The sequence below is a fragment of the Oreochromis niloticus genome, unplaced genomic scaffold (genome assembly GCF_001858045.2).
Source record: "Oreochromis niloticus isolate F11D_XX unplaced genomic scaffold, O_niloticus_UMD_NMBU tig00006521_pilon, whole genome shotgun sequence".
Classification (NCBI taxonomy): Eukaryota; Metazoa; Chordata; class Actinopteri; order Cichliformes; family Cichlidae; genus Oreochromis; species Oreochromis niloticus.
The window spans coordinates 8,092-27,291 of NW_020328040.1; the positions used below are offsets into that span (position 1 = coordinate 8,092).

Consider the following 19,200-nt stretch of genomic DNA (forward strand, 5'->3'; position numbering starts at 1 on the left):
ACCTGCAGGGGGAAAGGAAGTTGAAGTGGGTTGGAGACAACTGCTTACCTCTCGCAAGTGAAAACTTGAGCTCTGTGTGACCTCGTTTCTGAGTGAGTTTCTGTTTATCCAGCAGTATCAGGGGTAAAACTCTGACAAGTAGTGTGTCACACAAACAGCAAATATTGTCAAAAAAAGTAAGAAAACATGGGGGTGCTTTGATTCATTTTGGGGCTGCTTCAGCACCCCGGAAAATGGGCTAAAAAAACAAAGTAATCACTGAAAAGTCCACAATACCTGAAATTTTTAATAGTTTCTGCAGCTGAAAGTAGCCGTTTAAACAGTTTAAATCTTAATGTTAGTGTTGGAGCTATTTGTTCTTTATTTTTATTATTTTGAAATTTGTTCAAGTTTGTTGTTGGTTTCCCAAACTGGATAAATAAACCATAAAACGCGACTTTCAAGTTTGGACAGTCGACTTCTTTTGCCTGCGTACAAGATCTTATCTCAGTGCAGCAGTGGCTTGTGGATTTTTAATTGTTGGACGTTTGGTTGGTCAAACTAACGGAATCACCACTACATAAAGTAAAAACTCTTGCCCGTGGACCAGAAGGAATAATCCTTCATTAATGGATATGTTGGATATATAGATTTCATGGATCACCATCGAACAAAAGTTATTAGATCGTCTTTGGAGTAATCCAGACGGACTTGCTGCTTGAGGCTTGGATCAACACGTCACTCATTCATCAACACTGGTGAGTGATAATATTGTTTAGGCCGTAAAGGAAAACGGTGAAGCTATTGGAGTTTAAAGGCATTATTTCAGTACAAGGACTGATGAACTGAGTTTTGATGTGCTAAACTGTGCGTAATTGGATCGCTAATTGAAACATGCCCTCGCCTGTCGTGGAAATGTTTGTTCACTGGAATCAGCAGGTAAATAGATGACATGTTTGTGCTTTATGCTGTGGATTGGCAGTGTGCTGTGCATCTTTGGAATGTTTGAAATAATTCAAAAGAGCGATAAAAAATGCCGAATAAGCGTAAACAAAAGGATGACACTCCGATGCAATCGGAGAAAAGAAGCATCAAGTTCACACCAAAAGGTTTAGATATGTATTATATAAAACATGTCCAGAAAAGCGGAGTTCAAAATGTAAGCAAGCCTCTAAGTCAGTGGGGAAAAAAAATCTCCTCCTTGGATGAAATAAATCCTGAAGTATCTCTAATATCTCAGGCGTAAAGCTGCGTTCAAAAACATTTTCAAAGCCAAAGCCATCTTCTTTGCGTATTAAAGCTGCGGCTGACAAGGCAGCGCTCATGGAGCGACTCGCTGCATTAAAGAAAAAAACATTTTATTGAAGCGCAAGAGGAAAAACTGAAAAAAGGAGAAATTATCCTTGGAAACGGAGTTGGCAGCAACAAATGCAAAGCTTTGTGTCTTAAAAAAAAAAAAACTCGGTTCGGCCCCCGGTGAACGTTCTGATTGAATGAACTCTTATTTTGAAAGAGGGCACGTACAAGAAGCGTCTAGGTTAAACCCTTGTGCTGATACATTTGTTCCAATAGAGAGAGATTACTCTGGTATAAATGCTGCATCTGAATCACAGGTCCGTATACCTAAACAAAGTCAAAAACAACATCAGGTGGATGAGATGATGGTAAAAGTTGATGCTTCAGCTCAAGTGACGCAGCAAACACAGCCTCAATCTACTGAGAACCATACTAATGAGATTGTTATTATTATGTAAAAACACAATGACATCACTACTTTACTTGTAAAACAAAACTTATCTTCTGTCCTCCCAGCCAGAAACATCCCTGTGTTTGATGGAGACCCTTTACAGTATAGATCATTTATAAATGCCTTTGAAAATGGAGTGGAAGCTAAAAGTTATAACTGGAGCGACTGTTTGCATTTTTTTTAGAGCAGTTCACTGGGGGGCAGCCTAAAGACTTGGTGCATAGTTGTCAGCATTTACCTCCTGAGGAGGGCTATTCCAGGGCCAAACATCTTCTTGAAGAACATTTTGGGAATTAAAATTAAATTGCCTCTGCAGATATGGAGAAGATTATGAGTCGGGCACCTATTAAAAGCGAAGATGTGAAAGGTCTTCAGTCATTCTCTCTTTTTCGTCAAGGATTTTGAAATCTAACACAGCAAATTGTTTATATGAAGGAGTTGGATTTGCCCTCAAACATGAGAATGATTGTTATGAAACTTCCATACAAATTGAGGGAAAAATGGAGACGAGCTAAAATGCATTGGGATAAGTTGACTTTTATCAAGGAAAGGTTGTTTCCTTGTGTTTTCGTTGTTTTAAAGTTGGTCACACAAGCAAAGACTGTAGGAGTCGTTTGGATTGTGACGTGTGTCACCAAAAGCACCCAGGGGTCCTTCATATAGAGCAAAAAGATCCAGGTGCATCCTCAGAACAAAATCAACAGATGAGAAACTCTGATGTCAACTTCTCAACTGCAACCACTCAGACATGTGGGTATATTTGGCCCGGTCAAGAAGTTGATGCAGTTTTTCTATTGTTGCAGTTCAAGTTAAGAGCCAAAAGAGCAGTAGAATTGTGCCAACCAATGCATTTCTGGATCCTGGAAGTTCAGGTACATTCTGTACAGAAACCCTCGCAAAAAGACTGAATCTAAATGGTAAAAAGACCAATATCCTTCTGAGAACAATGAGTCTAAGTAGGATTGTTAGTGCACTGTCTGTCTGGTTTGGAAGCAAAGGATTTCATGGCGTTGCCAGATGTTTTGACTCAAAAAACCATGCCAGTTTCTGCGGTGAATATTCCCACGCAAGGGGATATTGATCAGTGGCCTCACCTCTTAAACTTCACAACATTGATGCAGATGCGGAGCTACTGATAGGCACTGATGCTTCCAACGCTTTAGAGTCATGGAAGGTGATACAGTGTGGAAGGTGGACCTTATGCTGTAAAAACCAAAGTTGGCAAAGTTGTTGTGGATCTGTTACCCCTCAGAGCTGCCCAAGCATATGCTGCTCCTAGATGTAAAGACCATATGGAACTCTCTGTATTTGATGAAGGAGAGATTCTGCGAGCAGTTTCCTGCCATCCAGGCTGCAGCCATCGATCCACGGATAAGAAAGTCCATGAAAAAGGAAAGGTGAGTAGTATTGAAACATAATGATAATATGGTTGAAAATGGACTCAGGTTTTAATTTTGTTTGTTTTATGCAACAAATCTGTTGTATTTTTATTTTGTTGATGTTGCAGACTGGCTAAAATGGGCAATGATGACTTAAGAAAAGCAGAGGAGTTTGTGGTGCTCATGCGGAAGCACTACACCTCCACACCAGCAGCGACAAAAGTCCGACCTGTGGTGAGATTCTGCTCATCCTGCAAAAGCTACTGCAACACTACACCGTGCAAGAAGATGACTCTGTCTTCACAAGGAGCATAAAGGAGAACATTTGGAAAGATCTTTCCAAATGATACCAGGTACAATTGATGATTTATTTATCATAAATAAAATGACAGTTATAAATACTTAAGGATAGTCATGATGTCACATTTTCCTCCCTTTTAAAATTTTAAGGATGCTGATATCCAGAGATTCCTGGGGAGAGAGAGAGAGGCCAACTCCTGCTCTGTGTCGTGGCTGTGTGAGCAGGCAGCTCAGCGTTACTACCAGAAATGTGGCCTCCTGCCTCGTCTCTCTCTGCAGAAAGAAGGCGCCCTGCTCTCCCCGCAGGACCAGCTGCTGGCTGTCCTGCACACAAATGAAGAGGTGAGGTCACACTGAGGAGAGCCAGAAGTGACCAAACTTGGACCACAGACAATTTAAAAGATGCTGAAGACTACCATAATTGGTTTATGAAGTCTGATCACGAGTCTTTAAAACAAATGTTGTCACCGTTGCTATCTTGGATTTAAAAAAAAAAAAAACAGTGACCAGAGGAAGGCTCTGACTATGAAACAGCTTGCATGTCAGCCAGTGAGCATACTCCTTTTCTTAGGCACAGTATGACCCAAATTCAAAAAATAGACTTTCTCATAGACACAGAGGTCTTTTTGAAATCACTGATAGAAGGAATGGAGGTTCTAGGTCCTTCCGCAATGACTTCATTTGGGGCGTGCAGGTTTTAGACTGTATGATTCTGGTAAGAAGGCGAAGGGCTGACTATGTTAACAAGCTGCCTGAGAAACAACAATCTGAGAAACTATAAAGATTAGAACCATTTCTGTACCAGACTGGATGCTGACTTGCTTTTGGAGCCAGCTTCCAGGGGACATTGAAGGAATCACAGTTTTTGGGATTGAATCCTTGGCGTCACTTTCCAGCACCAGTGCAGGATAACTGATGGGTTTGTGTTGCAGGTTCTGGCTGAAGTTTGCTCGTGGGATCTCCCTCCTCTCCCTGAGCGATACAAGAAGGCCTGTCAAAGTCTGGCAGTGAGTGAGCAACACAGAGGAAATGCATTATAAAACGCACACATGTGCATTTTTGTATCCTGTTATGAAGTACCGTCTCTTCCTACCTGTAGATGAGAACAAGCGTGTCTCCCGGCTATGTGAGGTTCAGGACCGGGGTTCCTCCGTGTCAGTGTGTGGCCTGGGTTTGGCCGTCTCTTCCCTCGGCCCGCTTCTCCGTGCCCTAAAACTTCAGGCCAGCCTCACCGAGCTGCGAATTTCTGGCAACCGTATGTCTGACGACCTTCTCCCTGAGCTGATTGCCACAACGCTCACCATGCCTCGTCTGCAGCTGCTGGACATTTCCGCCAACTGCATTACAGGGGACGGGCTGGAGAAGGCTGTTAATGCTTTAAAGGGACAGAGTGCACCTGCATTCCCAGCAAGGGCCTCAGCTCGCCAATATTGCTTCTTTTGCTCTTGACGAAGGCGGTCGCACTTTTCTCCTCTCCCTTAGCTTCCCTGCTTAGCCTCTTGTGTCCTTGTCTAGTCCCGTGGTTTTTTGTATTACTTTTCCCTGGAACACTCTCTCACAGTCTGTTCTCTAAAACCTAAAAGAGGAATTATGGATTTGATCAACTGGTCCCTGAATGCAATTGGCACCCTTTTCTCAATGAGAAGTCTGGGCTTGGGTGAGCCTGACTGCTGAAGATATCTACCTATTCGGAACCATGATAACGGGGTTCTTGCTGATCGGAGCTGGCTTGGCCCTGACTTATCGAAGAATTAAGAAAGCGGAATCGGCTGTTCAAACCCCCACAAGGCTGCCCACTGGGATTGAAACGATGGGACGAGGCGTGAGTTTCTCAAAATGGGCTCATTGAGTGCAGCACGGATAAGATCTTGGAGAAGCGCACGGCTGCCGTGAATACTCAGAATAAGACCTCTGAGCGCAAACTGATTACATCTGGAGGGGATCGTTTGGAATAACACCTCTGAGCGCAAATTGGATCACATCTTGAAGAAGCTCACTGCGGTCGTGAGTTCTCAGAATCGGCTCTTTGAGCACAAGAATGACAACATCACGGAGCGTAAGTTTGATAACATCATGGAGAAGCTCACGGCTCTCCAACGGGAGATTGAGAGACCAGTGTTGGACTGTTAAGAACAGCTTTGAAATTCATATGAGTTGTTCGCACTAAAGTAAAAACCACCATCACTTCATGCGGATACCCCTTCGGCGCCAGCTGCGGTCTCAAGGCTGGAGCTGAACAACAACACCCTGATAACAACTGTGTTTAGACTGTTCTTCCCATTCTATGCAAGGCCACCTGGGTTGGCTGGATGACTGTTTACTTAGCCTGGCAGGGCGAAGGACACTGTCTCAGCTGAACTCTGGACACACACACATACACTGATAAGCACTCACTCATCCCCCCTCCCCTTCCAACGCCTTCGATGCTTGTTTCCTCCTGGGAACACAAGGCGGGTGTGTTGCCTAGGATTACTCCTCATCCCCTACCCAACCCTGTTGCTGGTCACGTGCTCCATAATGTTGTACTGTGGACATTTATGTGCTTTCTGTGCAGAGGAGTTTTTTTCTTTCCTGTTCTCATGCTGTCCTCCTATAGCCCAGCATGAGTGGAGGTCTCTTTTTTTCCTCTTGTACTTTCCCATTGTAGTGTACATTTCAGTGGTTTTCTGTAATGCAACCGTTCTCTGACTTGTATCCCCATGTGATGTCTGTGTTGTGTGTGTGTAAGGTTGGGGGGCGGGTTCATTCCACTGCAGGGCAACCTGCCACTGCATGTGGCGAATAAAATTTGAACTTGAACTTGACTTGATTGGCAGCTCCAGGTTTACCTTGTAGCCTGTATTGAACTACCTCTGGTCTTAATAAGGCCCTTAGATCATAATAACAAGCTAACCCGATTCGTATCAATGATATCTGTCAAAGAGAATTGGCTCTCGTGATCATTTGCGTTTTCTGCTCGTTTCCACTCAAAGTGCCTGGAGGAGCTGGACCTCAGTATGAACCCACTGGGGGACAGCGTGTCTGAGTCTCTGTCCTGTCTGCTGTCCTGCTGCCCTGTGCTAGCCAAGCTGTCTCTGCAGGCCTGCGGCCTCACTGCTCGTTTCCTTCAGCAGCATCAACTGCTGCTAGCCAGCGCGCTCACAGGTGACTCCACTGCCTCACACACGTGGACCTGTCGGTTGTCTGCAGAGGGCCTGCTGATTACCCGGCACTGGAACACCTCGCCAAAGTCCTGTCACAGGTGTGCACGCAAAAATCATGCAATGTCATTTATTGTCTAAAGATATAACTGTGCGATCAGGTTAAGACTTTTGTGTTTTTGCAGGACGAGTGCTCTCTGACCCACCTGAGCCTGGCTGCAAATGGGCTGACAGACAGCAGTGTAGCTACCTTGGCGAGGTTTGTGTGTGAGGGCGTCATTTCTACGGCTCAGTTATTACTTATGTTGTTAGGGCTTTGCCTTTGTTTAAATTGTCACTCTTTACTGGCATGTGTGACTTTTTATGATTATTTTACAGGTGCCTCTCGTCGTGTCCCACACTGGTGAGTCTGAATCTGTCAGGAAATCCGTCTGTTACATCAGCGGGACTTCACAACATCCTGGCGTCTGTCAGAGAGGCCCGTCGACCACTGACACTTCGAAAACTTGAAGGTATGCATATGTCTGAACTTGGAGATACTCCATGGAGTTCCTTTTTTTTTTTTCTAAAGCTATTCTTAGAGTCACTGTTTCACACTAAATCACATTTTGAATTTCTTTGATGTTTTTATCACCTGTGTAAAGTTGTACTTGGCAACAGTTTGTTTCTTGCTATGAGTCTGTTTCCTTTTGACACATTTCTAAGTTTGAACATTTAGTATGTATGCACAGAGGTGTTACATGATGAGTACACACACAGACATTACAATATAGAAGAGTGGTTTAAAGATTAAAAAAACTGATTAGTTGTGAATTAATTTTCCATTTTATGGAGCAGAAAACATTGCTGGATGCTAGCTAATAGGCTACATTTGGATGTCAAATATTTATAGGGGGGAAAATGGAAATTATGGATATGAAATAAAATGTCTCTTTGTTGCTTAACCTGCAGGTTGTCAGGTCTCTGGCCCCTGGGAGAGTGAAGACCTGGACAGTTTGTCAGAGCTGGTCCAGGATATCCGTCTTTGCTCTCAGGCCCTCAACAAGCTGGACCGACAGACCTTGAAGCAGAGCTGGGACAGGACTCAGTCACACGGACACTTTCTCGACCGAAACTCCAAGTGCCTCCTCTCTGCCACCTCCACTTGAGGGTGGCAGGTGTGACGATGTTGACAGAACTTTGCTTCTGATGTCTACTCTTTATCACTGACGGTGGATTTTGAGCAAGTGGTCATTTCTATAAACATTTTGTTTAATGAGGCTACACCAAAAAACCCCAAGATAAAACCAAAATAAAGTGACATGGTGTCCACCAACAATCTGTTGATAGCTTGTGTTTTATACATTTTTGTCTGCCTTATTTATACATGTAAAACTCTGTATCTATATAAAGAGTTTGTGTTAGTGTGTGAGAGGTTTTGTGTCACTCCTGTTTTGTAGGATTTCATTTAAAAAACACAAACACAATTAAAGTAACCAATGATGCTATACGTTGACATCGTTCTTTCACTGTAAGAATCAGCAGGCTATGGTGAATAATCACAGCGACTTTCAGGTCTCTGAAGAAATCTATCTAGGAGCTATGACAGTGTAAAGACACCCTGCAATTTTAAATGTGGGGCGACATTTGAATGAGGTGCGTACCAGTAGAGGGAGCCAACGCACCACGAATGGTGCACAGCCACAGATGAGCTTTGTGGAATTTATATGTGACATGCAGGAGTGTCCGCAAAGAAATGTGGATAAGTTGTAAATCAAAAGCTAAAGCACTCATTGATAATTTGTAATTAAAGAGTGAATAGCGAAAGATATTAGATACTGCCACTGGCTAGATTTCAACCAGGGTCTCCCGCTCCCAAAGCGCGTTGTCTACGCCGCGGCCTGCCCTTAATTTGTCTGATTATGTTATGATTAACATAGATGACCGTTCTGCTTTCTCGTAGCTGAGCTGGTGAGTCCAGTCAGTGTTTGTCAAATAGTCATCAACAAATTTGAGGAACCATCCATTAAACAGCCGCCATTTGGACTCTATGAACAATCTGCTCCTCTCCCTTTACCATGACCTGGTTACGGGGTGCAAGGATTTTCCTCCAGTCGCAGTCAGGGGATAGTTTCACTCAGAGCAGCTGACGACACCTTTTAAACCCCGTGCTGCAGAGTCAGAGGGAGAACACCACTCCATCTCCTTCTACAGACTCACCAGCTGGTATGATGGTGCTGCCTGCAGGGTCCCACTTACATTCTCAGATCCTGACTCCAGTACTTCCAGAGAAGGTGGATATTTATGTGCTGAAGGCAGCCCAGAGGAACTGTGTCTGCACCCTGGATGTCAACATCCTCATCGTCACCAGAGTCATCTCTGCTGTTTATGACACAAAAAACACTGAGATGACAAACAGCGGGAGAATCACGGACTCCAGCTGAGGGGGCAGAGTTATCATGTTGGTGCTCTGCCAGTTTCTAAAGAGGTTTGCACAGAGAATGAAGAGAAAGGCTACAGAGGAAGAGAGCAGCAGCAGGAGCCCCACTCCACCAAAGAAACACTTCAGACTGTGAAGCCTTTCTCAGAGAACTTGTTTTCTGAAGACTCTTTAATAGTTTTAAGACTTTGGCACTGCTTCTGTGAACTGTGTTGGACATATGGCAGGGCTGTGGACTGGATGTTGAACGAGGAACATCTATTGTAGAGCCAAGTGTAAATCTGTGCAAGACGAACTAAGGATCCATACAGACAGTGCCAAGTGTACATTATCCTCTGCTGCATCTCAGACATCAGCAAGAACCAACACAGTGGTAAGTAATAAGTAATGTTCAAGGTTTTCTCTGAAATGATGTCCCAAAATGTTAGAAAACTTCTTGAGGTTTTAATTTTTATTGTTGCTTTTCTGCCTTTTGTTTTTAAGAATCTGGTGAAAAGGAGAAACAAAAAGAGACACACCACAAACGAGTTTCCCTGACTAACATGGTAAATATATTCATCATGTAATGACATTTCCTCAGAGTAACCAGGAGTGTTTGTCTTGTTCTAAAGTGATTCACTCTTCTCTCGTGTTATTTGGTCTTTGTCTTTGCAAAGAGAGGAGCAGTAACTGCATACGGAGAAAGAAACAGGAGCATCCAAAGACAGCTGAGAGTCTTCAGTGCACCGTGAACAGCAGTCACCTCAGAGCAGGAGAGTCCTGGTGGCTGTCTGGGTTCTCTCCAGGAGCTTGGAGATAAGATACCATAACTTAAAAAAATGTTTAGAACAAGTGTGAGCCTCTTTTACAACTTTACTTACATCGTTCAAATGTAAGAGCTGTTGTGACGTCTGGTGAGGGTGTGCCCACACCTAATCTAAACCGAGCTTTAGTCCCTCTCGTACTTGGTTGAGTATTGGCTTCAGCTGCACCAGTGCCTGCAACGTGAGGGCACTAATAGACAGGGAGGAAATAATAGTTGAATTAATTCTGAATGAAGACGTCATGCCAAATATTCTTTGATAGCCATTACAGTCATGAATACACAGACTTTATGGTTGCTTTTTTTCCTGTCAACATGTATTGTTCCCAAATAACCACGGGCCACAACTGGATCAGATAGTTCCATCATTTCTCTTCATCTGCATTTTCAATCTGAAAGCAGAAACAACCATAACGAGGAGAAATGGAATTTTTATATTTATGAACGAGGACTGTGTGGAGGAGAGCCGAGTCAGGTAACAGGTTGTTCACCTGACCGACAAGCTGGAGTCAGAACCTGTGATTTATCCTCCCTGACTATTGAGTTATGTTATATGCTGATGTTATTTTCTTGTTTTGAGCCAAACCAGATTTCTCTATAGGAACTCTGTGTTAAAGGGTCAATGCACCAAATTATGTTTTGATAAGCGTTCATTTCTCATGCAAGGAAAGACACAAACTTCTCAGAGGGATTATTAGTGGGCACAATTTAAAGAGCTCATATCACTACGTTGGCTTTATCAGCCCTGCACAGAACAGATCGGTCTTAGACTTTTAGATTCTCTTAAATAAGTAGAATCTGAAACTGAAGGTTTTAGATTAAATCTGATTCCTAAATCAAGAAGTAAAGCTTAAAGAATAACCTAGGTTTGTAATTTGGAACAAAGTTGTGTTAACTAAAACTATCTTGAACTAAGGAAGGTTAAGTGTGACCTTCTTAGCTGCAAACCTAGAACTGGTCTAGTAGCTTTTATATCTGTCTTACTGTGACATAAGTGCTGCAAAAGGGGTTTATTTCTTTCTCTCTCTCTCTCTCTCTCTCTCTCTCTCAGTCCCTCTCTCTAATTTTACCGTATTTTCTCTATATATGATGTAGGTTTGGATTTTCCCTGCTAAATTGTGATGGTCTGGCAGTCTCCATCAGTCGACCTGCCTGTATGTATGTTTTTCTGTGTGTTTTGTTTTGGCTCCCCTCCCAGTCCCCTGCTTCCTCCTTTAAGTGTGTGTGTGTATGTGTGTGTGTATTCCAGCGTGCCAGTTTATGGGTGTCATCAGGCCGGAAGGTGTTTCCCGTGTTGAAGCCGCCACACCTGTCTTCCGTCTAGATTGGCCACTACATAACTGAGCTTCAGTCAACGCTGGATCGTTGAGTTACCGAGTAATTGAAGTCTCTAAGTGGAAATAGTCTGTGCGTGTGTTTCTGTGAGTTCACCAATCTGATCTCTGTACCTTGTCTTGTTAGGAACTTGGAGAGGAGTGTGTCATGGAGCAAAGTATTTGTAAATGTCGAGTGTTGGAGTTGTTTGCCTGTCACACCTGGACCACGAGCACAGTCCTGCAGGATGGGAATGTCCTGCATTTGGGCCCCGTTCTCACCAAGCACCTTAACATAAATAATAAACACTTTGATTGAGAAACTGCATTTTTGTTTACTTTTTGTTATCTTTGTCTAATATTTAAATTTGTTTAATGATCTGAAACACTTTTTCACACCACTGTATGTACGTAGAAGTTCTGTTCAACAACTATGAACAGAATCATTCCAACAATGTGAATCAAGCTGTCACTGCAACTGTACTAATGCCCAGTTTGTAACAACAGACATGATGCCTCATACTACAAAACAACCCCAAGAGATGGGGTTAAATGCCGTCTTCAATTCCAAAAAAGCCACACACATATCGACCAGTTGGGCAAACTTGTGAACACTGTTCTTCAGAGGATAAAGTGCTGGTCCCGTGTTACACCACAAGACTTCAACACAATGTTGCAGACGTGTGCCACCCAGGAAACACAAGAGCCTTAAGGCCATTTCCAGAACTTTTTAAAATTTAATTGTAATTCTAAGAATCGTTTGGCACATGGTGTTTTGGAAATGTAATCAATGATCAAATGGTAACTACAACAACAATAATAGTAATAATAATGGTCCTAAGACTGATGATGATTACTATTAGTATTAAAAGTTTCACTTTCTCCACTTCACCTTGAGGTAAACTTGTTTATTTGCAAAGAGAGACAAAGTCGAGACGAGACCCTATAATTGTATAACCCTATAACTGAAAATGAATAGGAACCTTTTAACAGATGATACAACACATTAACATTAATAAGCAATCGTACTGGCAATGATTGCTCGTACTAAGTCAGTCATCCATCAAGAATGCAGTGTTTATTTAAGGTTTTGTTTCTTTCATTACACTCTCAGCTGACATGCACTTTTTGAACATTACCTTTAAACTATTTAATATAGCGGTCATTCCATCCACTCACCTTCTATCTTTAATAGTTTTTTAGATATTAGTGAAAAAAGTGTTCATGACAGTGCAGATTTCTGGCATTTTGTATAAATTTAAGCACGTAAGAATTGCATTATTTCTAATAAAAACAGAGTGTGAAACTGAGGTTAGAATTGTGTTTGTAAATGAACCAAATCATGTTTTGTAGCTTTCTGGATTTTATACTTATTGGACTAAATACTTATTATATAGGCTATACAGTAGATAAAATCAAAATTCACATGTTTTATGTAACTTAGATGTTTAAGTATGTGGGTTAAAGAAAATAAGAAAGTTGCAGTTTATATATATATATGTAAATATATATAAATATATAATGCATATTACAGAATGTAACACCTACATATGTGTAAAATAATGGCTTTGATTTTGCCACCCCATTTGATTTCCATGCTACTCTGCTTAGCTGACATTAGCGGCAACCAGTGTGGTTTTCTGCTGCTGTAGCCAATCAGCTTCAAGCTCAGATGTGTTTTGTTTGCAGAGATGAACTGCTGCATACGTTATTTGTAATGATTGGTTTACTGAGTTACTGTTGTTGCCTTATCAGCTTGAAGTATTCCGGCCATTCTCCTCTGACCTCTGACATCAACAAGGTATTGTTCACCCAGAAAACTGCTGCCCACTCTGTTTTTAACCCTCATGTTGTGTTCCACTCAGACTGACTAATTTCAAAGTTTTATCTCTGAAAAATGCATTTATTCTGATCAGACTGACATAAGATTTCACACGTTACTTGTAATCCGTTACTGCCTTCCTCTGGTCGTGAGACAGCTACTGCCTTGAATAGGACTCGCTTTTAGGCAAGCCAAAGTTTGAAAAACCCTAGTTAGCCGACGGCTGCTGACCAGTGTCAGGTAGCTGGCCAGCTGGGAGGAGAGCTGCGGGGAAGTTGTTCACAACCGCTGCAGGAGGCTGCATCATGAAACCAACATGATGAACTGCCAGTGGGAGAAGCACTACCCTATAGACCTTTGTAATCCGAGTAAAAGTAGCACTACAGCTATATACAAGTTAATACGAAAGCACAGAATCAACAAGAGCTATGAACTAATCTTAGAGCCGGGGCTACACTGGTGCGAGTCATACAAGGATCCAGTGATGAGTAGCTTCTTTTCCTCAACTTAAGTAGTGGCAGGGATAATGAGGCACAGGTGTTCACTCTCCATAGGTGTGTGGGTCAAGGGCAGGAACCACCATGACTTCCATCCTGGCGAGACAGAGAGCGAGAGAGAGAAAAACAATGACGCTGCTGATCATCTTCATGCTGGTCCACCGGGCCGTGACATTCAGTAACATGAATATGGAAGTGTAAAGAGTCTGCAGCACAAGAGACTACAAGATCTCAGTTATTGAAACACTACAGGTTAAACCATGGTCACTTTGGCCACAGACACGCGTATCCATGCACATATTTAAATTGTCCATGCACTCCGAAGTCACCAATGTAGATCACATGTTGATCAGACATCGCAGAGATCAGTAGATTCCTGGTGAGGTGACTGAAGATAAGCTTTTCGTTGATGATTTAAAAAGAGGGTGATGAGCTATTATTATTATCATTACTACTACCACTACTACATTGTCTTGATTTCTCCATGAAAAAACAAACAAAAATGTTTGACGTTCAGTAATGACTCTGGATTCGTGATCACTAGCAAGCTTTGTTTTACTGTGTAACTGAGCAGACATTACACGTAAGCCACCTCACTCCCGGGGGGCGGGTCTCACCTTCGCGCTGTCTCACTGCGTGCGTGCGCAGCGTACTACACGGAACAGGTATATTAAAGCAGCATTTGCAAAGGGTTCATATCTTTCATGAATATTCACCCAGAGCTGGAAATTGTAATTTTCAAATTTGATCTGTGCAGCTAATGAAAGTCTTCTGAAGGTAAGAAGGAGATGTGACTTTTGTTGCCATGATGCCAGGTCTCTCTTGGAAATGAGATTTTTAATCTCAATGAGATTTTTACCTGGATAAATAAAGGACTAAAGATGTGCAACAAAAAATTACAAAGTTTATTTTTTGTTCTTTTTTTCTAACAAACGTCTGTTCATCAATATATTTTTGTGTTCAGTTCATTCTATTATTATTGTGTGAATGCTGCTGTTGCTCAATTCCTCTTTATTATTCTGAATTCTTTGTGGGATTTTTTGGGTGCTATGACTTTTGGTGTTTGTTCCTGTTATTCTTTCTTTAATAACCTTTTCTCACAAGATTTTTTACAAAGTAAATACATTTGGAAAAATCAGCCTGACTGTAGTGGTGATTCCTTTTTGTTTGAACAACCAAACATCCAACAATTAAAATTCCACAAGCCACTGCTGCACTGAGATAAGATCTTGTACGTAGGAAAAAGAAGTTGACTGTCCAAACTTGAAAGTTGCGTTTTATGGTTTATTTATCCAGTTTGGCAAGCAATAAAAAGATCCATTTTTGTTGCTTCCTGCTGCTTCTTCTGCTCTGGTAAAAAAAAAAAAAAAAGACATAGGCTCACTCCAGTGCATACTGGTCCTATACCAGTCTCTTTATTTATAGAAAAATGGCCCTACAGTTCTTCCTGACTGACTTAACAAGATAAACAACAAAACAAACACAAACAATTAAGCAAGTATTAACCTACAAATAAAACTTGTGAATATCCCAAAATATAAGTAAACCAACAACAAACTTTAACAAAGCCTTTTGAAATCTGGTTTACACTTAAGACTTTCGCCATCATCCATGATCCTCTTGGAGCTGTAGCGTCTGCAGTCAAAATAATATCTCCAGGTATAAGACATCTTTTAGTCCTCGTCCATTTTTGTCTTTCTTGCATCAGAGGTAGGTACTCAGCAAGCCATCTTTTCCAGAACAGCTCTGCCATGTATTGTACCCACTTCCACCTTTTCCTGCCATGAAGATCACTTGGATCAAACAGTCCTGGTGGCAAAACTGGTTTGTTTTTCAACAACAACAAGTGATTGGGTGTCAGTGCTTCAAGATCATTTGAGTCATCTGAAACTGGTAATGGGTCTGTCGTTCAATAGAGCTTCAACTTCACAGAAGACTATTTGGAGTCCTTCATCATCCAAAACTTGTTCTTTGAGAACTGAGGCTAAAATACTCTTTATGTAACGAATGAGACGCTCCCACACACCACCTTGGTGAGAGGCTGCTGGGACGTTAAAGTTCCATTTGACACCATCCTGAACAAAAGCATTTTGAATTTTAGCATGGCTCAGCTCAGTCAAACTCTTGATTTGCACCAACTGGGCCTCGTCTACAGATGAACCTCCGCACAGCATTAATACAGGAGTCTGTATTAAGTGTATGTGCAATCTCCAGATGTACTGCACGATTGGTCAAACAAGTAAAAAGAAAATCCCTTTTAAGGAGACTTTGTCTTCTTTTAACACTTATAGGTCCAAAATAGTCCACTCCAACATTTGTGAATGGAGCTGTGTTTGGCACGACTCTCTCTTCGGCAGATCTGCCATCTTTTGTTCAACAAACTTTCCTCTGTTGCATCTACACATGATACAACGAGAGATGATTTTCCTGGCAGCAGAATTTGCATTTACTATCCAGTATTTTTGTCTTAGTTTCGACAGCATGTGCGCTCTTCCTGCATGTCCCAACTTTTGATGGCTATGGCGTAAAATCAATGTTGACACATTCTGCCTTTGCTAAATCTTCTGGAGTCAGATTTCCTTTCTTCAAAGTGGTCTTAAATCTTTCCATTCTTGCCTACACTTCTTGCTTCTGACTTTCCCGATCATTCTTATTCAGATCTGCAGCAACCAACTCTTTCCTCTTTCTGCCCTAGCAACACTAAGGTCTCTTTCAGCTTTAAAAACCAGGCTACAGAGATTTTGAGTTTTGCCCAAGACAAGAAGTGTTTAGTTTGTAGGATTTTGTGATTCCTTCACAATGACATTCACTGTCAGGTCCTTTTTGACCTCTGGGTCATCTGCAGAAATTACACTGCAATCCACATCCAGTTTAGGCCACTCCTCCTCTGACGGGTTGAGAAAGTCTTGCCCATTTATCCACCTCCTACATTTGAGGAAATCCCCAGCTCTCATGCCTCTACGATTCTGATTCCATTTTAGATTCTGTTTAACAATTCGATTCTTTATCGATTCTCTCATCGATTCTTATTTTTTAAAAAGGAGAACATACAGGTCGAGTAGCTTAGAACTTTGTTTTATATCTTATCTTTGAACAAAATGTAGGACTAGCATGACCTTACAAACCCAACAGTGAGATCTTAAGAGATCCACAGCCTACGGCTCCTCGATGGGGTGCCACAGGTCCCCAGAAAAAAAAATGTAAATGTAAAATAATAATAAAACAAATATTCTTCTGTAGCAATAACAAAGTATAACATAAATTATTCTGTGGCAATTACAGAAGAATGCCCAGTAACATTTACACTCTCCTTTTTAAAAGTATATATGAGCTGAGCACTCAAAAATAAAACTACATCAGCCAGCAAAAAATACAATCAACTCAAGTCCAATGGCACTGTGCAATTCTGCATCCATCAACTATGGAGAATTACAAATTCTTTTGCAGAAATATAAGCATATCTGCTTTTTCAGGAAGGATACGTGATCTTTCTGGACTTATGGTCTCTCCAGCTGTGGAGAACCACCTCTCAGACGGGGTGGAGGATGCCTGCACACACAGAAAGCTTTCAGCCAGTGCTGACAGCAGGGGCAGAGTCTCTCTCTTGCTCCACCACCATAGGGTGGCGTTATCCTTGCAGGGGATGAGGGTTAGGCTTCTATACAGCTGGATCTCCTGATCCACTCTCTGGGCCAGGGAAAGAACGGGCTGCCGTTGATGGAATGACTGCAGCCCGTTGTCCTCCTCTTCAAAGAGTTCCTCCAAGGCAGTTGTTTTTTCTGCTTTACTGAAATTAAATGGACATAATAAAAATGTTAAGCAGAAAATGAACAATCCATGACATCTAAATTATCTTCACGATGAACTAAACTTGCATAGTCTTTTTCATCCTCATCTTCATCTTTGAACAACTTTCCCTGTGTGTCTCCTTGCTCCAGGTGCTTGAGTAGAAAGTGACAAATACACAAACGAATCAAACTAAAGGTCTCACTCTCACAATGGAAATAGGCTACAAAGTAAGACACTGTCATATTAAAATACCTCATCTGGTCCTGCCTCTGTGTTTGCTGCTTCCCTGATCCTGTCCCAGACTTCATCCTTATTCACTTTGGATTTAAATCGGGGGTCCAAGATGGTGGCCTCCTCCAGGAATCTCTGGATATCAGCATCCTTAAAATTTTAAAAGGGAGGAAAATGTGACATCATGACTATCCTTAAGTATTTATAACTGTCATTTTATTTATGATAAATAAGTCATCAATTGTACCTGGTATCATTTGGAAAGATCTTTCTAATATCCTATTAGAGCGATTAGAACATGCTGTAGGTATTACAGGTACTGCACTGCAGTGGTTTGTATCATATCTATCTAATAGACTCCAGTTTGTACATGTAAATGGAGAGTCCTCTTCAGACACTAAGGTCAATTATGGTGTTCCACAGGGTTCAGTGCTAGGACCAATTCTATTTACATTATACATGCTTCCCCTAGGCAACATCATTAGAAGACATAGCATAAATTTTCACTGCTATGCAGATGACACGCAGCTCTATCTATCCATGAAGCCAGGTAACACACACCAATTAGTTAAACTGCAGGAATGTCTTAAAGACATAAAGACCTGGATGGCCGCTAACTTTCTGCTTCTTAATTCAGATAAAACTGAGGTTATTGTACTCGGCCCTGAAAATCTTAGAAATATGGTATCTAAGCAGATTCTTACTCTGGATGGCATTACCTTGGCCTCCAGTAACACTGTGAGAAACCTTGGAGTCATTTTTGACCAGGACATGTCCTTCAATGCACATATTAAACAAATATGTAAGACTGCTTTCTTCCATTTGCGCAACATCTCTAAAATTAGAAATATCCTGTCTCAGAGTGATGCTGAAAAACTAGTTCATGCATTTATTACTTCCAGGCTGGACTACTGTAATTCACTATTATCAGGAAGTCCTAAAAACTCGCTGAGAAGCCTTCAGCTAATCCAAAATGCTGCAGCAAGAGTACTGACAGGGACTAGAAAGAGAGAGCATATTTCTCCTGTTTTGGCTTCCCTTCATTGGCTTCCTGTTAAATCCAGAATTGAATTCAAAATCCTGCTCCTCACATACAAGGTCTTAAATAATCAGGCCCCATCTTATCTTAATGACCTTGTAGTACCATATCACCCTATTAGAGCACTTCGCTCTTGCACTGCAGGCCTACTTGTTGTTCCTAGAGTATTTAAAAGTAGAATGGGAGGCAGAGCCTTCAGTTTTCAGGCCCCTCTTCTGTGGAACCAACTTCCAGTTTGGATTCGGGAGACAGACACTATCTCTACTTTCAAGATTAGGCTTAAAACTTTCCTTTTTGCTAAAGCATATAGTTAGGGCTGGACCAGGTGACCCTGAATCCTCCCTTAGTTATGCTGCAATAGACGTAGGCTGCCGGGGATTCCCATGATGCATTGAGTTTTTCCCTTCCAGTCACCTTTCTCACTCACTATGTGCTAATAGACCTCTCTGCATCGAATCATATCTGTTATTAATCTCTGTCTCTCTTCCACAGCATGTCTTTCATCCTGTTTTCCTTCTTTCACCCCAACCGGTCGCAGCAGATGGCCGCCCCTCCCTGAGCCTGGTTCTGCCGGAGGTTTCTTCCTGTTAAAAGGGAGTTTTTCCTTCCCACTGTCGCCAAAGTGCTTGCTCATAGGGGGTCATATGATTGTTGGGTTTTTCTCTGTATTTATTATTGTGCTATCTACTGTACAATATAAAGCGCCTTGAGGCAACTTTTGTTGTGATTTGGCGCTATATAAA

General features: G+C 41.8%; 1 protein-coding gene and 3 long non-coding RNA genes across 6 annotated transcripts; 3 read left to right on the forward strand and 1 right to left on the reverse strand.

The window, feature by feature from the left end:
- Positions 1-396: 396 nt before the first annotated feature.
- Positions 397-3,593, forward strand: LOC109200631 (uncharacterized). 2 transcript variants are annotated; one of them, XR_002060789.1, is made up of 4 exons: positions 397-737; positions 2,979-3,123; positions 3,234-3,458; positions 3,556-3,593. It is a non-coding gene; the product is annotated as an uncharacterized LOC109200631 (long non-coding RNA). The 2 variants fall into 2 exon arrangements; XR_002060788.2 differs by lacking the exon at positions 397-737 and having other exon boundaries at positions 2,767-3,123.
- Position 3,594: 1 nt separating this feature from the next.
- On the forward strand, positions 3,595-8,016 carry LOC100697695 (tonsoku-like protein; the record flags this gene model as incomplete). Its single annotated transcript, XM_019356211.2, is given in 8 exon segments — positions 3,595-3,747; positions 4,338-4,416; positions 4,505-4,812; positions 6,378-6,549; positions 6,552-6,646; positions 6,731-6,804; positions 6,924-7,057; positions 7,497-8,016. Coding segments are annotated over 8 exon segments (1,212 nt in total), but the record flags the coding sequence as incomplete, so codon positions are not given.
- A 410-nt stretch (positions 8,017-8,426) lies between these two features.
- Positions 8,427-11,400, forward strand: LOC109200637 (uncharacterized). 2 transcript variants are annotated; one of them, XR_003218059.1, is made up of 6 exons: positions 8,427-9,337; positions 9,448-9,509; positions 9,621-9,797; positions 10,862-10,920; positions 11,016-11,143; positions 11,228-11,400. It is a non-coding gene; the product is annotated as an uncharacterized LOC109200637 (long non-coding RNA). The 2 variants fall into 2 exon arrangements; XR_002060792.2 differs by having other exon boundaries at positions 8,433-9,337; positions 9,621-10,920.
- A 5,651-nt stretch (positions 11,401-17,051) lies between these two features.
- Positions 17,052-17,690, reverse strand: LOC109200639 (uncharacterized). The gene is made up of 3 exons (XR_002060794.1): positions 17,666-17,690; positions 17,440-17,568; positions 17,052-17,339 (listed from the first exon to the last, which is right to left on the reverse strand). It is a non-coding gene; the product is annotated as an uncharacterized LOC109200639 (long non-coding RNA).
- Positions 17,691-19,200: the final 1,510 nt, after the last annotated feature.